The 22,582-nt window shown below is 40.2% G+C and overlaps 2 protein-coding genes across 5 annotated transcripts in view; one reads left to right on the top strand and one right to left on the bottom strand.

Moving 5' to 3' along the window:
- The window catches only part of mms22l (MMS22-like, DNA repair protein), a 47,409-nt gene extending 29,294 nt beyond the window's left edge, over positions 1-18,115 (bottom strand). The window contains exon 1 of the mRNA XM_079641468.1: positions 16,891-18,115. The gene's annotated coding sequence lies outside the window, so the exon portion shown is untranslated. The remainder of the gene's footprint in view (positions 1-16,890) is intronic.
- Positions 1-22,582, top strand: part of LOC307013871 (proprotein convertase subtilisin/kexin type 4-like) — a 246,017-nt gene that overhangs the window by 4,559 nt on the left and 218,876 nt on the right. For 3 of the 4 annotated variants that reach the window (XM_079641473.1, XM_079641470.1, XM_079641471.1), the window contains 2 exons: positions 2,221-2,396; positions 18,623-18,715. In XM_079641473.1, the coding sequence (XP_079497599.1) occupies positions 2,226-2,396; positions 18,623-18,715 (264 nt within the window). In that variant the 5' untranslated portion in view covers positions 2,221-2,225. The remainder of the gene's footprint in view (positions 1-2,220; positions 2,397-18,622; positions 18,716-22,582) is intronic. The other variant, XM_079641472.1, reaches the window with a different exon arrangement.

Below are 22,582 nucleotides of genomic sequence, written 5' to 3'. Positions count from 1 at the left end.
TGAAACATCAAAAATGTTTAGCACTTTCACTTTAACTTAAACTCCTGTCAAAAAAAGATGGAATTGTTGTCCATGACATTTTTGCCAAATAACTACTAAGAAATGCAGCCTTTTGTTGTTTAGGAGCTATGTGTGTATTTGGAAAGAAACTTACTAACAAGTTATAAAATCACTTTTCTAATAACTTTATGTATAAACTCACTTGTATATGAATATACAAAGATATTGACAATATTCGTGGATCAGCAGTAAATGTTAGTTGCATAATCTGTGGGAAGGAGTGGGAGTGTAAGCAATTAATGTTCTTCAATAATGCATTCATCCTATGGTCTGAGTGTTTTTTCTTCTTCTTGTCAAGTAGTCACTGAGAAGAGAGGTGACAACTTGTCATTCTATCACAGTTCACAGGAAAGCGCTGGCATAGAAAAGCCTGATAAAGTTCCTGTTTTGCTTAAAGAGGGAAGTTAGTTCACACAATGAGAGCGCTGCTGCCTTTCTGCTCTCAGAAGCATTTGCATCAAGGGCCAGGAGATTAAACGTGTGGGTTGGGAACTGGAGAGAGTGCGTTGTCTAGCTCGGGGCCCCTCGATGCCAGAGTTCTAGCTTTCATCGCACTGGGTGAAAGATTTCTCCTGGACGCTTCACTCCGGCTACAGGTGGGTGGTGCACATGATGTAGGTGGCAGCCGCTGTGGATTTCGTGCAAGAGTACAGAGGAGGTGGCTGTGGGCAAATTGCTTCACAATTGCCAACGCAGAGATGCTGAATCCCACACTCTTTAAACTCATGTGTGTAGTTAGATGGGAGTGTTGTGTTAAGGTTTAAAATCGTAGGTGTTTGTGTTTTTTTAATGTGGATATTAATAATGTCAGTTTTTAAACTTTATTTTAGGGAGAGAGCATCCAGTGGGATTCTGGAAAGTTTTGTTTCTAAGTTTAGAACTGAAAAATGTAAAAGAGCAAATATTTGTTTGTCTTTTCGGTCTGGGTCCAGGTTATCAAATGTGAGGATGTAATGCTTTTCTTAATCATTTATGATACATACACTTATTATATTTGTGTTTTTGAGTGTAGATAGGACAACCTTTGCTATATGAATATGTCATGTTGGGCATTTTTCACAATTTCTACATTTAAAAATAATGAATGGAAAATTGAATAGTCATGAGTTTCACCCTTACCGTCATGCTTTCTTTATACTATGTGATGCTTATTTGCATCAGCGTTATTATAGGCTTTCAATGAATGGTGCAGGAATGAGCTCAAACATTTTGGTTAAAGAGTATTTCCACAGCATAAAATACCCAGTAAATATGTCATTAAATACCCAAATCGTAAATTTCTGAATTTTTTATGTGTCATTTAAACACAGCAGTTGCTAATAAGTCACCGAATGAAACTAATAAACATCATCAACCCGAAGTGGAGATGATTCTGCTGAACAACACAAGTATCATAAACGTTTAATTTACCACAGACAGTATCTTGTTTTCTGCAATTTTTGAAAATCCGATGGAAAAATCTCAATCCTTTTTGCTGAGGGATCCGTTGTAATTCAGATTACTTTATTGTCAATCAAATCTATCTGAAATGGAAATGTGTCTTTGGAACTGGCAAATAAAGCAAAGCAACACTCACCATACACAAAACAACACACAATTTATACACACACAAATAGGGAAATTACCTGTTAAAGTGACAAAGTTGCTTGTCTTAATACAATTATTGAGGGTTTGTTTTTGGAATGGCTTGTGTCCACTCAAATATCAGTTGTATTTAAAATAAATCATTTACTATACAGTACATTCACATTAGATGATGGTGTTGGTGTCAGAATGTCCTAAGAAGGATCCTTTAGGCTTGGAAAGGGCGCTTAAGTTTGAGTCAAGGTGTGTATATGTGTGTGTGTTGGAGGGGATACTTATTTAAACAGACTGTTATTCAGGAGGGTCACAGCCGATGGAATAAAGGACTTCTAATTGTCTTTTTTCTGGCCATGCTAACATCAAGGCTGGCTTGAATAAATACTTCATCACGGCACCACTTCCAAACTGGTTTTACTTCTAGGAACACACTCTAATATCGTTTCTAAAGAAGTCATGTGGGTTAAGACTGTCCTAAAATATACATTGTGGACTTGCATTTAAATAAAAGTTTGCATTTTCTACAACTATTTGATGACTCATCAGTCCTTTTCTCCCATGCCTTCTTCTTTTTTACAGGCTCCATGTTCAGTGCAGTTGTGCTGTTGCTTGTCTGCCTGATGCAGATGAAGCTAGTGACCACAGAGGGGCATCATGGGACCAACCGCCACGTCTTCTATGCGGTGCAAATGGACAGAGGCATCAGAGCTGCCAGAGCTCTGGCTGAGCAGCACACACTGGAGTTCATACAGCAGGTCAGTGCATGTTTAAAAGCTCCTTGTTGTTGCCTCCACATATATAGGCCTGGATCTTACATTTCCCTGTTACTGAGTTTTTTTTTCAAGAGCTGCCAAAGTGCTGACTTCTGTTTCCTATTTGAGGGATATCTGACTTTCATCAAATTACAGCAGCCTTTCTGAATATTTCATATCTGATCAAAGGCACTAGAGTCTACACACAGTGACACACATGCACATACACACTCCTATCTAACCAGTTCACGCCTGTGAGAAACTCCAATATGTGGAATAGGCTCCAGTTGAATGTCTTCAGAGATGATTGGGTCTTTACCTATTTGCCTGAGTTTTAATCTGTCATAGTGAAATCTTTCCAATTGTCAGAAGACTACATGTGATTTATCCACATCAATACTTTAAAGGTTACTTTGGTTGTTGAGTCTGAAATTGTGTCAGCTCCCTTAAAAAAAGAAATTCTCTGCTGCAGTAACATTTTTAATAAAAGGCTCTGAGCGGGTCTTGGATAGCTGGAATACTGTATTTCTTTTGTAAGGGCGAGTTCAAAGAGGCTGTTCAAGGGCATAACATATTTTGAAAGGAACTTCTTCTGACTGTCTGAAAATCCCACATTACGTCACACCTACAGTCTCCAAGAGTCCCCTTAAAATAATTGAGTATCACTTAAGCATGTTTAAAAGAATGAACTTCGGCAGCAGGTGCTTGTTCCTCCATCAATAAAAGAACAGTCTGATTGGAGTTATTGATGAGTGATACTGAAAGAGTGTGTGTATACGTTTTGGCATTATTGATAAGAGTTAGGGGAGTAGGGGACCGTGTCTGCTGGCCCGGTGTGAGGCCATGTGCAGCGCTGGCCCTGGGGAACGGGGACGCAAGCTCATTTCAACCTTGGCCCCTCTGCTGCCGCTGCTGCTGCCTGGATCATGAATAAAACATCTCTGTGACCTTTATCAGGAGTGTATTGGACAGTCCACCCCCGTCTCTGTCTTCCTCTCTGCATGTCTCTCTCTCATTGTCCCTCATGTATGCACACAAACACCTCTGCCTTCTCCCTGCATTTCTTGCTGCTCTTACACCACTGATAGTCCCTCCATGCCACTTAGAATTACAAAAACAAAAGAAAAACGTTGCGGTATAAAAACATATATGCACTAACTTTATTTGTGTTAGTAGGTTGGTGAATCACAAGTTTTGTCTGCAATATACTGTAAGACAACATCATATGACACATTAACACAACCAGTTACATTTAATCAAACTTACAAAAAGCAGCCCTTAATATGAAAATGTTATTAATGGGCCCTTCAATGCATTTTTATCAAAAAGTATAAAACTGGCCTGTTTACTAAAAAGTGCCCTATTCTTATATTTATTCAATCTTTGTAAGGGAGGAGTATTGAAAAGGTGTTTCCATGGCTATTTCAAAAAGAAAAGCACACCTCAAAGATGATATGGACCATTTTATCTCATTGCATCGATGACTTTAGTTTGTTCATCATTAAGTCGATACTGGATCCATATCAATGTTCTGTTGGTTTATATTGTGATGATATGCCTTGTTTAGGCACTGTTTGAATGTTTAGGAACCGATTGAAATAGTGACACAAACGATCCATGGGCCTTTCAAAAATAAAACCTTATCTACAAGATAATGATATGTTATATTTTTCCAATGTATGATCATTTAAAAGGAATCCACATCTAAATATTGTCACTTGATCCATGCCAATGTATCGTTGCACCCCCATCGTTGGTTTGTATTGTGGTTTTTCTTGTGCAAAATGAAGCTATATTTGAGTAGTGTTGTGGAAATCAGTTCCTATGCAATGTTTAGATATTTAGGAAGGAGAACATCATTTCATCTAAGGGATAATGATCGTGTTGTTTGGTTGCACCGATGATAATAGTGCATTTTTGATCATTAAACTGTTCCACATCTAGTATCGTTACACCCCTTTTTGTCAGACTATAATGTGATTTCACATTTGTGAAATTGTACTGAAATCATGTCGTGTAGAAACCAGTGAAAAGATGCTGTGCTGGGATTCTGTAGTAATCCATTGTCAAGGATATGCAGTAAGCATGTTGTATGTTAATAAGGTGTTCAACCCAGCACCTCCATATCCTGAGCAACCCCCACTCTCACGATCCCCCCCAGGTCCAATCTGCTGACTACCTTTCTGTCGCCAGAGGCTGATGCTAAATGGCACTGACACTAACTCGCCTTTGTTAAGTCAAGCCCATTGTAAATATCCTAATATCAAGAAGAATCAGACGCTTCACAATTTGCTGTAATATGCGTATATATATATATTTAAAACATTGAAGTGGAATGAAAAGTCTGACAAGCAGCCCCTGCGTCGGCTCGGGGAGGATTGTGATGTCTGCTGGCATTCCAGTGGTAATGCCGCATGAGTGGAATGGGAATCAAATGTCTCCATGCTGGCACTCAACATATTGTTGGTCTCTTTGATTTAGTGTACAGCATCCAGGAAAATGTCATCTCGTCTCTCCATTGTGCAGGCTTGACATATCCATTTTGCAACTGTGAAACACAAAGAAAAACAAAGCGAAATACCCGCGATGATGTCTTTATGCCACACGGACAGATTTACTGTGATGCATTGCAGTTGCTATTTTGCAGATGCATTGAAGCGTTTCCTGTCAGTCTTTATGATTTTTAAATGTGTCGGGGAGATGGAGTTTATCTATCTACGTTTATCTTTCACTTGTCTTACACCTTGCTCATTTAGAAATGTTTAAAGATGGCTGATAGATTCCTTTTTGGAGGGTAAATCGGCTCATTCTCAATGATGCAGTGAAATGTAGAAACATTAAATAAAGAGACAAACAATGCAGTGCACCCAGGATCCCTCGCTTGTAATTATGTGTCAGTATACTGACGTGGATTCAAAGATTACTGTTACACAATGGTGAGTCTCATCTCCAAAACAAGGACGTGGTGGTTTAATGCAGTCATTATGAGCCCGGGAGAAAGAGACTCTTTGACTAGGCAGGTAATGGCAGCCATTACAGGTGCAGGGTTTCTCACACAATGACAAAGGAAAAAGGAACCTGATCGTGATCTCAAATAGATGATTGTCGGATGCTCAGAACAACAGCACAGTGACTTGATATTACACGCTGATTAAAATACAAAATCATCTTATCTTCCAGGCTTACTTACAATCCAGCCGCCCGAGTTTGAAGTAACATCACATGACTTCACATTGTATACTTGCTTACTTAAGACTTTGCAAATCGGATTAGAGCCAGATTAGGTCTGCGTGTGGCATTGTTTTTATTTTAGCTGAGATGACTGCTTCAAGAATTAAGTATGTGTGTACTGTGTGTGCATGTGTGTGTCTGCGTGATTCTGTCTTGAACTCTGACACCAGGAAGTCCCCGGTCTCCAACCAATGGTGAAAGGCCTCCCAGATTCCCCTTCTCTCCGTTGAGGTGGAATACTGGCGGAAGATTAGCATATCATTAGCATACCATTAGCATAACATTACAGCGGCACAGCTTGGCTCGCTGTCTGCAGACGTGCTATCAGCTCATCGAGAGATTCAATCCTCAATCCCCTCCATGCTCCCCCCCTCCACCCCGCCACCTCCCTCCCCCCCTCTGTACTCACACAGTGTGTTTTCTATCTGAGTAAAGCAGATGTAATTGAGGCAGAGCACTGGATTTAGCGGCTAAATGAAATCACACAAATGCCTCGCGATCATTCGTGCACATTCAGAGACTTTCTTCTCTGGAACCTTGTAGCGCTGCGCCCAATTCACAATTTCTAATATCCTCTCAGAAACAGCCTCAGTCAGAAGCTAAGCTATTTGGAAGCCTTACTCTGGCTGGATTACTCCAGGCTGTGATGTTCTGGCCAGGTGTTCTGGCAAAAGGAAAAAAGGCCAACGTGTCACGATCTTCTCCCTCGCCCCCTTTCACTCCCTTTTCCTGAAGCATAGGGCACCCAGGGCCGCGGAAAGGGACACCAATCGTCTAATGGTTGGAAGAGAGGGCCCATTCCATTAGTCAGGGGGCCCAGAGTTCACCACTGCTCCTCGGCACAGAGAGGGCGGAGAGAGCGAAATGGAGGCAGGTGTTGGCCGGGGGCAACGCAGAGGGCAATACTGTACCAGCTGCATGCTGGGAAATGAATCACTCCCCCCCCATGTACACTCCTTCACTGCCCATTTCTATTTCCTCATGCAAGTACAGGTGCTGGCGCCATGCTCACACACACTGTCTGACTTCCTCTCACCTGCTTTTGTCCCCAGTTTTAATTCATTCCAGTAAGCTTTTCTCCATTTTCCTTATCTCTTTCTCTCTCCCTCTCATTCACTCACGGCTATCTCCATCTCTTTCATTTTCTCTCCCTCTCGTTGCCCCCCCCTCCCCTCATTCAATCCTCGCTCATGCCTCACTCTCATTTGTAAATGGAGAGTGGACTTGCCTGAGGAATATGTGCAGAAGATGTGGTTTCCCTCCCAGGTGGGAAACTCTGGGGGGAGATGAAGGTAGAGAAGAAGAAGAAGAAGAAGAAGAAGAAGAAGACTGGGTGAGGAAGAGGAGGAGGAGGAGGAGGAGGTGGTGAGAAGAAATTATGCTACCACTCCCTCTCCTTCCCTCTCCTCTCCCTCCCTGGGCTGAGATGATGTATGGCTGCAAAGGCCACATGTTGGCCGTGTGATGGATTAAAGCACTTTGTAGGAAAATTACTGAGAGCGCCTCAGCACACCCGAGTCTAGCCCTTAATAAAACTCTCTTCAATATTGAAATGTAGAGAGAGATAGGGAAAGAGGGGGAGATAAAGAAGATGAAGGAACATGGTGGACGAGACTTGCAATGGGAGAAGCACACATACACGCCGTATGGAATATTGAGAAATGTTGTAAAATATTACGTCGTGCAGTACAGCTTTACTGCTGGATTTAGGTTTGTGTTTGGAATGGCTTTATGAAAAGAGCTTAGAGAGAAATAAGTGAAAGTAAACCATATTTGATGAAGTTGTTGTTTATCATAAGCTTTGTAGACGGAGAAGTTTGTCTGTTACTGATGCTGTAGACTCAGAGTGTTTTATGCTCACTGAAAAGCCCATTTCTTCTCCGTAATATTAAAAGAAAGTTTTGAAATAACATGGATTCCAGTCTAAACTTGCGTAATGTGACAGCGAACTTCAGTGCACGTCGGCTTTCCTTTCCCTATATCAGATCACTTCACAGTGTTTTCAACCGTATGGACAATTCTTTCTCACGATTGACTTGAGAGTTTTTATGATCTTTTCTGAAGAGTGGATTATAGTTATTTTTGGTTCTTGACCTTTTAACTGAGTGGGACTAAGAACGAGGTGAAGCAGGCCCGTAGCAACTGAGACTTGGAATGTTATAATTCACGTGGGTGTGGGGTTCAGTAAGCCTGTTTGTATAAAACTCATCTACGTCCCATAGTATTTGCGTCATACTAGGTGCAAAAAGCGAATGAATGAACTTTTCTATGAATCCATTGATCATTTCAGTTTATCAAAGCAAAACTACCACACATTTTCTGTTTTCAGAATCTGCTCTGCTTTTGTTTGTTGTATGTGATAGCAAATTAAATATTTTCTGGTTTTGGGTTAAAAAAAGGAGCAATTTGAAAACATAAACTTGTGAAAAAAAGAAAAAGAAAGAACTATGAATCAAGTCTTCAAGAAGATAATTGGTTACACACTATTTTAATATTAATAATAATGACAATGCCATAAGTTTAATTTGAAGTCCCACTTTTTTAAAATTCATAATTAAATAAGTTATTAACTCATTGATGCAACAAATCATGAAAATGTCATAATTCACTATGAAATGATTAAATATGCCATTTCAATTACACGCAGGTTACCCTTATATATAGTTACTCTAACACAAGGGTGTCAAACTCAATTTCATCGCGGGTCACATTCGCATAAAGGTTGCACTCAAAGGGCCGGTTGTAACTATATAAATATATAATATATATATAAAATAATGTATTATATTACATTATCGCCTCTGAATTGGATTTAATTACGGTACTTAGTAATTAACTACGTCTGAAAGCAGAAGTCCAGGGCAAATAATTGCAAGTCTCTTCAGTGCGCATGTCACAAAACGAGATGCATTGTGGGACATGTAGTTTATGGGCAACGTGCTTCTGTAAAGTGGCATGTAACCGTATAATAAACGTATTATATTCTTTGCAAGCTCTTGCGGGACCACATAAAATGAAGTTGCGGGCCGGATTTGGCCCCCGGGCCTTGAGTTTGAGACCCCTGCTCTAACATGTCATATTAATATTGTTCAACACAAGTATATGTTTAGTGTATGTCCTATAACCTGTATTGTTGTTATTGTTTGATAATGGGAATTACATTTAATAGGGAAACGATGACATTGGATTTAAAGTAAGTCCTTTCGATTACCACTTTGATTATTTATTGATTAAGTATTTCCCCCATTTTCAATATGTATTTGTTTGCAGATTTTGTTTTCAGTTTTCATCATTCATCAGAGCTTTTATAGTTGTTGTTTTTAGGAGATGTTTACTTCTTTAGTCTGTTTTGGAAAATAATACTGCCTTTGGCAAAAAGTTATACTTATGTAGGACTTTGGTAAACCCTGATAATGTTCCAAAAACATTCACTTCCTTTACTTGTGACTTTAAAATGGACCGTAAACCCGTCATGCCCCCTCTCAACTCCTGCATTTCCTGCCAATACTGTAACCAACAAGGCTTAACTGCTCACCCCCATTTAGCCCTGAGCGTCCCCCTCCATCACCCAGCCCTCCTCCTATCTCTCCTTTCTGCTTCTCCATATTTGTGGCAGTGGAGGCCACGGCCCCTGTAGGGCTGTTAGTAGACACACCAGCTGCTATTTCCTCCGAAGGGTGGGCTGCTTCACGTGGCTCTCACACACTGCTTCAATGACTCTTGATGTCTGTGTTTGTTTTTGTTTATCCTTCATGCTTTTCCCTCCATCTTTGTTGCCGTCTCTGCTCTCTGAGTGGCTGTTGGAGTCTGTCAGCAGCAGCGGGGCATGCTTCCTGTGGATGCTTCAGCACTGTGATGACTCAAAGACCAACTCTACTGATCTGCCATCAGATGCTGCAGATCAAATCAGGCTTACAGTGTTTTTCCTTTTAGAAGGCTACTGAGGAGATGAACTGTTTATACTTTTTGGACTGGGGTTGGTGAAAGCTCATAGTTTGTATAAACAGCAACATGTAGCCGAGTGTTTTTTGTAGTGGTCTCAATCAAGAAAAACGATTTATCGCGGGTTAATCACAATAATTATCTTATTCATCATGGCTAATCACAAGTTTAACAATGCTAGTATTAACTTGTATTATAGGAAGGATATAACACGAGTATATGTGTGGTATTGTAAGAAAGAAACGCATGGCAAACTGGTAAGATAAATCTACCCCTGTGTAACCGCAAACCTAATTGATGACGAATTTCAGCGGCACTTGTTTGCTCTAGGCGTGGTGAAAACAGAGAAAAGGCATTTTGCCAAAGCATGTTTTAGTCAGTTAATTGAAGAGTGAGTAGGAGATAGCTCCATCTATCATTATTTAATCTACTGACTTGACTTCTTCTGAAAGCAAAATAAACGCTTAACAAAACACTGACATGAAGTATATTCACCTTTTATACAAAATGTTTCAACATGCTAGCCAGCAGGTGGTAGACAGTGAAAGGTGGTGCCAGTTGTGTATTTCATATTCCAATGTTTACTCTCCTTTGAGATCTGTTTTGGTCTTCACCATCTCTGGAGAGAAATGTGTCTCTTTTCTGTTAAATGCTGTGTTCACTAGGTAGTTGCTAACAGAATCTGCCTGTCATCCGGTGAATGGCAGATATCTTTGTCTTTGATGTAGTCAATTGAAGTTCAGAAGAAGTTAGCATGTCATATGTTTTGGCTTGTGATGGGCATTTGTCGTTGAGTCAAACGATTCCACTTACAAGATGAATATTTAGTGTCAGCCCTGTGGTAGTTTTGCCTTAAGCAAAGATTATTTTTAAAAGGTAAAAGGAGCAACCAACAACTCACAAAACTTCATATCAAGAACCATTTTTTATGTCTTTTAGAAAACAAAAGAGAACCAGATAAATTAAAAACAGACATCAAGGAACAAAAGATAGAACACACATCACAATACCTGCAGCTCTTATTGAGCTTTTGTGTTTCACAGCACCTTAAATCTGCCTTTTCCTTCAAGTGAGCTGATTTGATTTGTGAAGCTCAGGTCTTTCAATCATCTGCTGCACTGTATGATCATTTGATTTGACACTTGAAGGGTGAGCGGAGGCATTTTTTGATCCGTAGGAATCAATAACAAACATGTGTAGAAAAACGTGGAATAACAACTGAATCCAGAGAAATCACTGAAGCACATAAAACAAAAACTGCAACCTTACATTAGAGAAGTGTATATATATATATATGTATCAATACTGTAGGCTCCTGTGATGACATAGGATTAGATTGTTTCCAGTATAATAAACATCATATGACTCAATAATTATTATATCTAGTTTCATGACATTTTTTCCTTCAAAGTCAAGACTTATGATTGTTGAAATCTTTTCGTTTTGTTTCAAAGGCAAATACAAATTGGACAATTTCCAAAGAGTTTAATTAGAGCTTTTAGTGTATTTTAGTTTGTCAAGTGTCGCAGCTGGAGGAGAAGCCAGCAGTTGTTCTGTAGCTGTAAGTGGAGAGCAGCTCAAATATTTGAGCTACAGTAGATTTCTATATTTCCTGTCTTGATTTATAACACTGTATCCTTTTTATGATTACTGTTCCTCTTTTCAAAGAGCATTTCGTGGTATGTTAACCTTTTACTTTAATCATATCTCATGCAGCACAGTAGCCAGCAAAGCTTACACAGTAGCACCAATTATTATTATTATTATTTCTCCTTACTGTACTTGTTCCTGAGGCTGCACATTAGGTATGTGCTAATAGAAAATAAAAAGCCAGAGTGGGATAATTAAAATTCCGTTCTTTAATTGATTAATCTATTCTTCTTCTTTTGTCTTCGCTCTGACTTCCAACTCTCATAATTGCTTGTGGTTTTTGGTTGGGGTCCAAGTTTCTTAAATCCAATATGTTCTCCTTATGGGAGCTTTTATCACTCTCAGCAGTAGCAGCCAGATCTGCAGCGGATCCAAGTCATTTATTTTGTGTCCTTATAATATACTTTTTAAAGCATATTGAATCAGACTACCTCAGGCATAACTTTTGTTTGCTTATTTTAATTATTACACAGGAAGTATCTTATCTGAAGTTAGCGCATGTCATGTTTATCATTCTTTTAATACAGCAAATACTTTAATTAGTGGTTAGCAGTGATGCAAGAATGTCCTGCACACTCACAGTTTGTATGTTCCCTCATGTCTCTGGCTTTTAACTTACAGACATGCAGGTCAGGTTATTTGGAGACTCTAATTGCACATTAAAGCGACTATTTTTTATGTTAATGCAATTAGCACGTTGTCTTTTTTTAGATAACAAACACAGAAGACAGACGGCATTATTTCCTCCTACCTGGGTGGAAAAGGCATGAAATTCTGTTGAAAGCTGGTTGTCTTTGCATTGTTTTTTCACAAAGAATTTGAGGTGGGAATTGCTGTTTCACACAGTTTCTTTTATAGCTTATCTTGCACATGAACTTAAATAAACCTCTGCAAATGTGTTTGGTATGAATTTCTCCCAGTGGGATTCAAGTCTTTTTCCATTCAGTTACACAGAATTCCTAAACATCTTAATCTTTCACCCTGAATAGGAAGAGAAAACCACTGAATATAGTTTTGATTCCATCTTGTGATAATTAAAGTGTCCATGTATTCCATTTTGGGATGTTTTCTGCACCCTTTTTATCTGCTATTTTCTTCAGTGGTGTAGACTTTGAGTGAATGGCTATTCATTATAAGCTATCATTGCTTATGTCAGAGCGTTTGAATCAAGGCAGTCTTTTATTTAATCCCCAAACTTTGCTCTATTGATTAAACTTCCTTTTTCTTTCAAATACACACATACTTGCAACAGTATTCTTGATCAAGAAAAAAGCTATGAAATGACTTTGAGTCAGACAAGTGTTGTTAATGATGGCATATAAATACCTGTGAAATTAAATTAAACTATTAATTGAAGTAAAGCTAATGTGTATGTATGTACAGTATCGTTACTATCTATCAGTACCAGGGATTTTTGATTTTCTCCAGTAACATAGTCATTATAGTCCTTTGAAAGCTTTGCAGCACTCTTTACAGCAGCATGACTGTTATGCTAATCCCCTCTTCATCAGTGCCTTGACTAAGGTTGATTGTTGGAGAGATTCAGTGAAGCAAAGACCTGGACAGAGTCCTTTATGTACCTTGTACTTCTGTCTGGAGTCTGAAGGTCTACTTGGATTGGTTGTCCTTGGTCCTAGAGTGCGACAGGTCATGGTGCTGTGTACCGTATCAGTGCCACAGATTTAATCTCCACATCTTGCTTTAGTAAAACCTCAAAAGACTTTCAACTTGATGTATCTCTCAACTTGTTTCATTGCAGTTCAACTAATAATAAACAAGTAACATGTTGGTGTTTAGTCAGAGATGCTGTTTCACAGATTTGATGCATTTTGTAAGAACTTTGCAATAGGACATTATCAAGACATTTTTAAAAGCTCTTATTTTTGCTTGGATGCAACAACTATTTTGAATGCCAAGTTGAATTAAATACTTTTCATCAATCTTCAGCAGTTATACACAACATGTTTTATTTTCCTTCCCCCCCAAAAACATTTACATTTTTTAAAAAAAACATTTCCTGGTATACAAATATTTGAAAACATACAGTATATTTTTTAACATAAGCTTCCATTATAAGTGAATGTTTCTGACTTCTCCCTCTATATTTTATACATATTTTACCATACATTGCAGCTCCTGCCATTTCAAATATTGCACTAGTCCATACTGCAATCTGGATTAAAATGTAGATACATTGTGCAGCCCTTATTAAAACATCTATTTCTTATTGGTCGTGAATTCGAACAATGAAGAGTTATGCAAAGTTTCATGTCAGTCAGAGCCCTGATTTCCATGGGCATGATTTAGATGATCCAAAACACTAACACTCAACACTTCAGAGTAGCATGGGTTTCGATTGATAACCAATATTTGATTGATGCTGACATCAGTCATGCCACCTAGAGTAACCCTCTGTAGGATCCAGTATCTACTGTTTAACTACGTAAAGATACCTCAAACTGCAGCCTACTTGGAATTCCTATTCACGTCAAGCTTACTTAGTTCATCGGGCAATGATTCAGGCATAAAGTATCTATCTCTGTGTGTGTGTTGAAAACTCATGATTAGTGTTCTCAGTGACTGGCTGGCTGATGGGGTTGATTTGTCCGACAGTGCTGTGTGTCAGGCGGTCTCAGCGTCCACACTGGAGAACATGAGTGAAGGAGCGGATAATTGATAGTGACAAGGCGCTCCCAGCCTTAATTGCTGCTGGTGAATTAGATTACCTTTTCAAAGTGCCGTCATTAGCAGAGGGAGAGCCATACCAATGGTCCCCTGATTGGCCTCATATTGTTTTGCTGTGAACCTGCTCTGGCAGGGCGCAAGGATGTGTGTGTACATTTGTGAGGATGTGTGTTTGTTTTGGATTGAAATTACTCTCTAATTTTCATCTGTAGTTTGACTGTGTGTACATGTGTGTGAGTTATGCACATCCAGTGTCAATAATGTCAAGTTGTCAAAGTGACACATTTAGTAGGAAGTGTGTCTCTTGTCTAATTGGCCATTGACTGCTACCACAGATTGAAATGATTGGTTTACACAAAATACAAAAAAACTGATTATTTTAATAGGTTTTATTTGACCACGTTTTGAGATCTCTGCCTCTACATTATACTGTCACCCCAGTACAGTGGGCATCAATGGACAATTGCAATTTGAGGATTTAATAATAATACATTTTATTTAAGGGTGCCTTTCATGACATCCAAGGACATTGTACAATTGAGTAAATACTCAAGAGGTTAAAAGCAACAGAACATGATACAGCACTAACATGTAATCACAGCCATGTGCCTGTGCAGCACCTCTTTTCACCCTCTGTCTGATAGCAGAGTCCAGTCTGCTCTGATTGGTTAGCTGGCCGGGTCTGTTGTGATTGGTCAGCTGCTTAGAGATGACTTGCCTATTAGTCTATCGTACATTAAAATGTGTTGGAGCGCAAGTGATACATAGTGATGTCGCTATGTCACAGAAGTGTGTGTGTGTGTGTGTGTGTGTGTGTGTGTGTGTGTGTGTGTGTGTGTGTGTGTGTGTGTGTGTGTGTGTGTGTGTGTGTGTGTGTGTGTGTGTGTGTGTGTGTGTGTGTGTGTGTGTGTGTGTGTGTGTGTGTGTGTGTGTGTGTGTGTGTGTGTGTGTGTGTGTGTGTGTGTGTGTGTGTGTGTGTGTGTGTGTGTGTGTGTGTGTGTGTGTGTGTGTGTGTGTGTGTGTGTGTGTGTGTGTGTGTGTGTGTGTGTGTGTGTGTGTGTGTGTGTGTGTGTCGGATTGAGACTCTTTAAGGAGTGTTGCTCAAGGTAAGACTCAGGGGATGGGGGCAATTGACCACACTGTCTGTGACACTGACCCCTCTACCGTCAGCGCATTCCTCATCCAGCTGTGACAAATAGGTGTGTGTGTGTGTGTCCTGAACTTTGTTGTTAGACTGGCAGACCATTAACATGCACTAAAACGTAAAACACACTACAGGAAAGGGAAAACCCCAACAAGCAAAAGAGTTTCTTTGTTGTTTTCTTTGTCTTTTTGGATAGTAGGAAGATGACTCGACTGCGACATGCTGCGGTAAATACTGACCTTATGTAAAAGGTTCAATGTGTCTTTCACAAAACAGATATATGCACTTGATTGGGTTCATCTTGTCCACATCCTCTGCCTTACATATTTGCCCGCTGCTATAGTGTTTGAGTGTGAATTCGTATTTTTAAGAGCTTTTGATGAAACACTATATAATTGCAGACCATTTACTGTCACTTAAAGAGCCACAGGATCAGAGCCATGGAGAGCGCAGTGCCGATATTCTGTTGGTTACCAAGAGAAACAAAGATACTGTTTCTCAAAAGACATAATGCTGTTGAGTTAAAATGGCTTTTCTCAATGCTTTGGCCTCTGCAATTATATTCTCTTTCCCTCCATTGTGTTGATGTGGAGCCAGAAATCTCAGATATAGATATCTCAAAACTTAGAAAAATAGAAGTGAGATGAAGTTCACTGGGAGAAATACCATTCATTGTTTTTTGGAAAAGTACCATTTTAATTTCTAATTTGACTTGTATCTACCTACAGTTTCATTGCAATGTCTTCTTGTGCCTTCAGTAGAGATGTATGTTGATTGGCATTAATTACAGAGTATTTCTCAATGTTATGACATTAAGTGTGCCTTTTTATAGAAATCATGTCACAGCAGGACTATGTTTTCTTTATGCCAAAGCAATCCATGGCCTCACATTACCTTCAATAATAATGATTTAATAAATACTCTTCAATACATCCATTTATCAAAAGTGATGATACCGTTACGTTTCAACCAGAATAACTCTGTACTTTGATATTTTTAAAGAAAAGATAAAGATGCATTTGGCTGTTTTTAGCCAGGATGGCATGGTTTAGCTCGCAGCCATTGGCCTCAAGCACTTTTGATTTGATATTACATGTGATTGGCCAATTACTGCAGCAAAAGACTTTGGTAAAGTCAACCCCGGTGCATTTAATGGAATCTTTTTCAGGACAACTCAACTCTCCTTTTTACAGTTAAGGCTTTAAGGGGACTTTTCTATTTATGGAAAGACACATTTCAGTGATCTTTTAAAACAATATCCAAATATCAATTTCATTTCCTAGTACTAGAAGAAAAAAAAGATAGATTTAGTTATTTTTTACTTTCTTCTACCTTCTGAGATCAAAGGTCAAGGTTAGTTACATCACCATATTGGAAAAAAAACGGTCTTCAACAAGGAGGATGTTGCTTTTATAAAATCTTCAAACTTAAGTTTTCCAGTTAAAGAGAAGTTATAATGATATGCTATGGAAAGAGATACAGTGGAAGGGAATTTGCAGAGAGAGGAGTTCCTTCCATGCACAGATGGTGACATGTGCATCTTCTTAAAAAAAACGTCCCAAAACCAGAAGTCCAAACCCCAATGCAGCACTGGTTTCAGCTCCAGCCATCCTCCCTCATCTTATTTCCATACCTTTCTCCAGTCACTGCTCCGTCACCAGCCCCCAGAACCCTCCCTATCCCCCCAAAAACCCGACGGCTTCCCCATCCCTGTCACAGCCTTCATCCCTTTCCCAGCCAGCGCGCCGCTCCCCTGCTGAGTTAAATGGAGTGTGCCGGTGTCTGGGGAGTCGCGCGTGCTCAGTTGAGCTCGGCTCAGCTGGGCTGCCAGCGTTATAAACTTACTGTGTGATTATTGTCAGAGCGAGACTCCTCCACCCAGGAGGTCTGCGCTGATGGGTACTGTGTCACTGGGTACAGCCAGCCATGGAGGGTGGGATGAGAGAGCAGAAAGGAGGTTATAGAAACCAGGGGTGAGAGAAGGACATGAAGAGAAATACTGTCGGTGGGGGTGATGGAGAACAGAAGTCAAGGGAGGAAAGGATGGAAGAAGAATGGAGGAACAAGCAGGAGGGCAGGGAATCATCAAAAGAAGGAACAAAAACAAGCTGGGCAAGGAAACACTGATGTGTACCTATCTTGGCAGACAAAGACAAGGGAAGACACACAGGGAGGGATATAAAAAGGGAAAAGCAGAAGAATAATGTGCTCGGAGAAGAAAGAGAGGCAGCAGGGAAATCAGCAGAAAGAGGGAGAGACAGGGCTGACGAGAAAGGCAAAGAGAGAAATAGAGAGAACACTTTCAAGCGAGTGATGTGTGCCGTGATTGTTTTCTCTCCCTCTTTCTCTCTTTCCCTCTGTCTCCCTCTAAACGGTTGGTCGGGATGTGGCCTGTATCTGCCGGCAAGAAGGAACTCAATTTGGGACAATTTACTCTGCAGTCTCAGCCCTGATGCACCTCAGGGACAGAGAATGGAGAGAATGAATGTGAAGGGAGATAGAATCAGCAAGCCACACACACACGCACATGAACACACACACAATTGCCGGCGAGTAGATTTCACTTAGTTAGTTCTAACTCTCCCAGGCGGTCAATACGATTTGAGTTTATAAGGCTTGGAAATGAAAAGCCCAGGATAAGGTTAGATAAACTGTGTGCTATTTGATTTCGGCCCACCTTCTTGCAGAAAAACCCACACAAGACAGATGGCCAGAGGGGATATGCTGATATCAAGTTGTGCAAAGGGTCATGTGGTTGATTAAGGCAGGAGAACGTTATGTGTTTTGACCTTATTGGTCCCTGCAATGATGAAAACTTAGATTTTCCTCACATCTTTTGCCTTCCAAATCAGAGTTCTGGAGGGTGCACAATTTAGACAAATTCTTAATAAAAAAATATCTAACTTCATTGACCTGAAAATACGGTGGCCAACCTGTGCAAAAGCGCTAACAAGGTCCAAAACACTTGAAATGCGCTGCACGTTAAAAAATGATGTACATTTAAAATATGCCAAAACGCATCCAATTTAAGAAACGTCTTCACCAACTTGAGAAAAAAACCTGACTAACTATATACTTTATATATCCCCAAGTGCCAACAAGCGCTCAGGTCCCAACTCTGTACATCACTTTTTTAGTGTCCCTGTTTCCGTTCTGATTTGAGCTTCTTGCAGCGTTTTGTATTCGCATTGTTTCATTTATTAAATGATGCGCCTGTTTCATCTGGTTTATTAACATCGTTTTTGAACATTACTTTACATTACATGTCACTTGCTAGATGCTTTTATCCAGCGTCTTAGCGACTTACATTCAGTACTGTGGGCAATCCCCACAGAAGCAATTTGGGGTGATGTGTCTTGCCTAGGGAGACAACGACATGGTGACTGCAGTGAGACTGGAACTTGCTCTCCCCTGATCCGAAGATCAGGTCGCTATCCCACTGAGCCACAGTCTCCCTAAACCTGGAGCATGTTTCTCCTAATAGAAGTGTTCTAGCCGCGTTTGCACTTGTCGGCCACCGTAGAAAAGTGATGAGTTTTGTATTCTGACCGCACCATTTGTTTCTATACACTAACAGGTGGGCAGCCTGGAGGATGTTTACAGCCTTAAAGACAGCAGGGGGCGCCCTGACAGAGCCGCCTTTGAGAACACACTTTCCACTACTGTAGGGGTGAGTATTTTATCTATTGTATCAAATAAACTCTGCCCAATGGAATACTCATCACACGATTAATAGAAGGGGATCAAGCCGCAGGTTCCTAAAAGAAGCCGCTCTGAGGTTTTTTTTTTTGGCCTTACTCGCACTGTCTCTGTAACACAGCGGGAAATGGATTTGTAACTACATCAAATCAGAGCGTTCAGCTACTTAGACGTGACTGTTTGATACATTCAACACGGCCACGTCAAGGTGAATTCACACTGTGGCATCGGTTCTGATTTCACACAGCATGTATATGCAAATGGGAGTTCATTTGGCTGCCGTTGCTGTTTTAATCAGGGTCTAGTGTTGATTAGCGACAAGGATGCAACAAAAAAAAAAGACAGATCCATGTGGTGAGTAATGGCTGAAAGTTGTTTACCTTGCTCGTGTGCCTGTTCCATCCAATATCACTATATGCCTTGCCCCCCAAACCCCCCCTCGCCACCTTCAGCAAGCCGTTCTGCATCACCCTTCGGAGCGCACAATGCAACCTCCTCAAAGAGCTTTTGTTGCCAGGGAAACCGTCACCCACGGAGACATCCCATGACAGCACGGGGAGAGGGAAGAGTGGGGGGGATGCAGCTTTTGGCCCTGGTCGTTCTCTGGGGTGCACCAGACCTCTGGCCCTTCCGCAACACACTGCCCCTTCAGAGGCACACACACTCTAAAAACACAAGGCCGCAGTATACCAAAGAAAACCACACTCATGCATGAAAACACACAAGCAGAAGAAAGAAATGGAAAGAGAGAGAGAGAAGATTCCCAACTTTCTGATTCAGAGTTATCATCTGAATCAGTGTGCGTGTGATTAATTGAAGTAATTTATTCACAATCTCCAGTGACTCCATGTATGGTTCATGATTTCATTAAACTGTAACTTTAATTACTTTTCTACAATCGTAACTTTAGGTGAAATGAATTTCCCCGCCTTGAATGTCCCACATATCGTAATGAGTCTTACATTTAATAGATTGCACAAATAATGTTTTGGGATAATGAACAATTGCATACTTAGACATTGCATCCTTAGCAGGCGGTTGCATTCTTAAACACCTTGCATCGTTTTTTGACGATATTCCTTTTATGTGGACTAATCAATTTAGCATTGAGGCAAGACAACATCTCTATCAATAACCTTGAAAGGAAACCTTTTTATTTGCTAATATAATGCTGTAGTCCTTTAAACTACCAGACTATTAGGATCTGCTTTTATAGTATTTTTAGGCTGAAAACAGTCAATATTGTCATATGTGTATGGGAGATGTATTTATGGGGGGTTATGTGTTGCCAAACACAATTACAGTGTGTTGGCTACAGCTGTTGGCCGGCTGCCAAAGCTGGAGCTGTACTCCATCCGCCGTCCTCTGACCAGGCTGCTGTCTGCACAGAGCTGCATGCTGCCTTTCACTCCACATCGTGCTGTGCATTGCATGGCAGGTGGGTTAGATTACGGTGCATAATCATTAATGCAGCATGCACAGTTTATTAAGTCGTAACCATGAGATATAATTCATGTTTTTAAATATTATTGTTTAGAGGTGGCTACTAGTTAGCAAACAATGCTTAAATAAGATGTAAAGTGTGCTACTTTTGGAATGAATTTAACTTGTTACCATTAAGGACTTAGTTACCGGTGCATTATTGTGCAGCAAAGGCTACAAAGACTGTGTTTTCATGCGTTAGTGGAGCTGATTGATTGTGTCAAAGTTCCAAATTCAAAATAAACTTGATTAAAATTCTCAAACTGGCAAAATCCTGTTAGATCTTCAGAAAATGATATAAGATGTCAATATTGCATCCTCTGAGGCCATCATAAAGGTCAGAAACCTACTGTACTCCTCTAAACATCACAAAGAAACAACATATTTTATTAATCTGCCGTCACTAGAGGATTGATGTCAAGGTAACATGCTCTAGAGAGCGTCCGATAATATGAATATACCTTTATCTTCTCCTTACCCTAGTCCAAGCCAGCCTCACAGAAGGTTTTTCCGACCACCAGCGTGGCAGAAACTTGACATTTTGTTTTAGATTTGAACATGGCCAATGGAACAGAAGTCATGTACTTATACTATCCCGTGATACTGTGTATGGCTTTGTTATGACATCTGTTCCTATAGTAAAAGACAAGTGTATCTATTTTATGAAACTTTGTCCCGCAATCAGTCGCTTGTTCTGGAGATTTAAATAATAGTCAGCTGATGATGTTGCTTAGCTGTGAATTCATTTGGTTTCAAGCACACATGAACACTTAGTCTTATAACAAAAACATTTTAGGAACATGTAAAGTTTCAATATATAGTGTTCTATGAAGACTATGTTAGTAACTATCTAACCCTTTCTCTCATGTACTTAAATAAAAACCATATTTATTTAAACGGATGTATTTATTGTGCTTAATATAATGCAACAATATGATCAATACAAAGTGAAACAAAAATTATATTGTCAAACCATTGCCAACAAATGAAGATTCATTGTGAAATTTCAAAACATTTCCTGTTACATCTCAGTTGCTGTTCTTTTTCAATTCTTAATGAAAGTGAAATAGTTCAGTTACACTCATGAACATGATTAATGGTGTTCCATAACAAAGGAATAATAAAAAACACTTCATAAATCAGTGCAATCAAAGCAGTCCAGTGGAATGGCTCTCTGAGGCTCTCACATGTGTAGAGCTGTACTACACACACACACACACACACACACACACACACACACACACACACACACACACACACACACACACACACACACACACACACACACACACACACACACACACACACACACACACACACACACACACACACGCACATACACACACACACACGCACACACACACACACACACACACACACACACACACACACACACACACACACACACACACACACACACACACACACACACACACACACACAGTGTAGGTCCATAGTGGTTTCTCAGAGAAGGGGGAGGTTTTGCCACCATGTAATCCCGGTTGTCAGCATCCCTCTGTCAGCAAAGCAACAATCAGCTGTTGTATTAATTGCCCTGCTAATGACACAATTAGCAAGGCTCTGGGAAATACAGCTCCACGCAAACATGTGAGAGCTCGGAGACAACATGCCACATGCAGCAACAACACATGCATTTTGACTTAAACAAATACGAAGCAAGACCTGCCATTAACATGATCAAAATACATGCATACAGGAATATATACACACAGGGACAACACAGGTATACAAAATATGGCGTCCTTAAGATACGAGATAATAACATGCAATTGTTTCCTTCTTTCTCCCTGCCTCTACTTTGTTTACTTCAGGCTCCACCTCGCCTTGTTTACCCTCTCCCTAACTGTCCTAACTATCAGACCTCTTGCCTTTTCATTCTCAAACACACAGACATGTCTCTGACTGAACTCTACACTGACCTTTTACAAAATGTCTCAGATACTAACCCCCTGCCAGCTCCTGACATACACTCCCCGGTTCCTGCTGGTGTACACACACTTAGCACACACATTCTGAAAACCACTGTGCACAGTTTGTCCCCGTCGTCTGACTTCTTTTTCTTTGTCTTAAAATATGTCTAGCTAGTCTAACTGCAGCTGGGTGTTATTGTTGCTACCTCCCTAGGCGTGAGAGAAGTTGGAAACATAAGCAGCTGCACTGTCATTACGTTGTCAATTCATAAACGAAAATGTAATTGAAGTTATGCAAGGAGAAGCAAGTTATTCCCATAGAAGAACATGGACACATGAGGTCAAGGTCAACCAACCAACCAATCAATCAAACAAACGTGACTCTTTTCGAGGGGTTACCTCCTCAAGCCAATCAGTGTAAGGTT

The sequence above is a fragment of the Notothenia rossii genome (genome assembly GCF_949606895.1).
Source record: "Notothenia rossii genome assembly, chromosome: 7".
NCBI lineage: Eukaryota > Metazoa > Chordata > Actinopteri > Perciformes > Nototheniidae > Notothenia > Notothenia rossii.
Note: the sequence above shows the minus strand (reverse complement) of the source record. Positions and strands in the feature narration are given on the sequence as shown.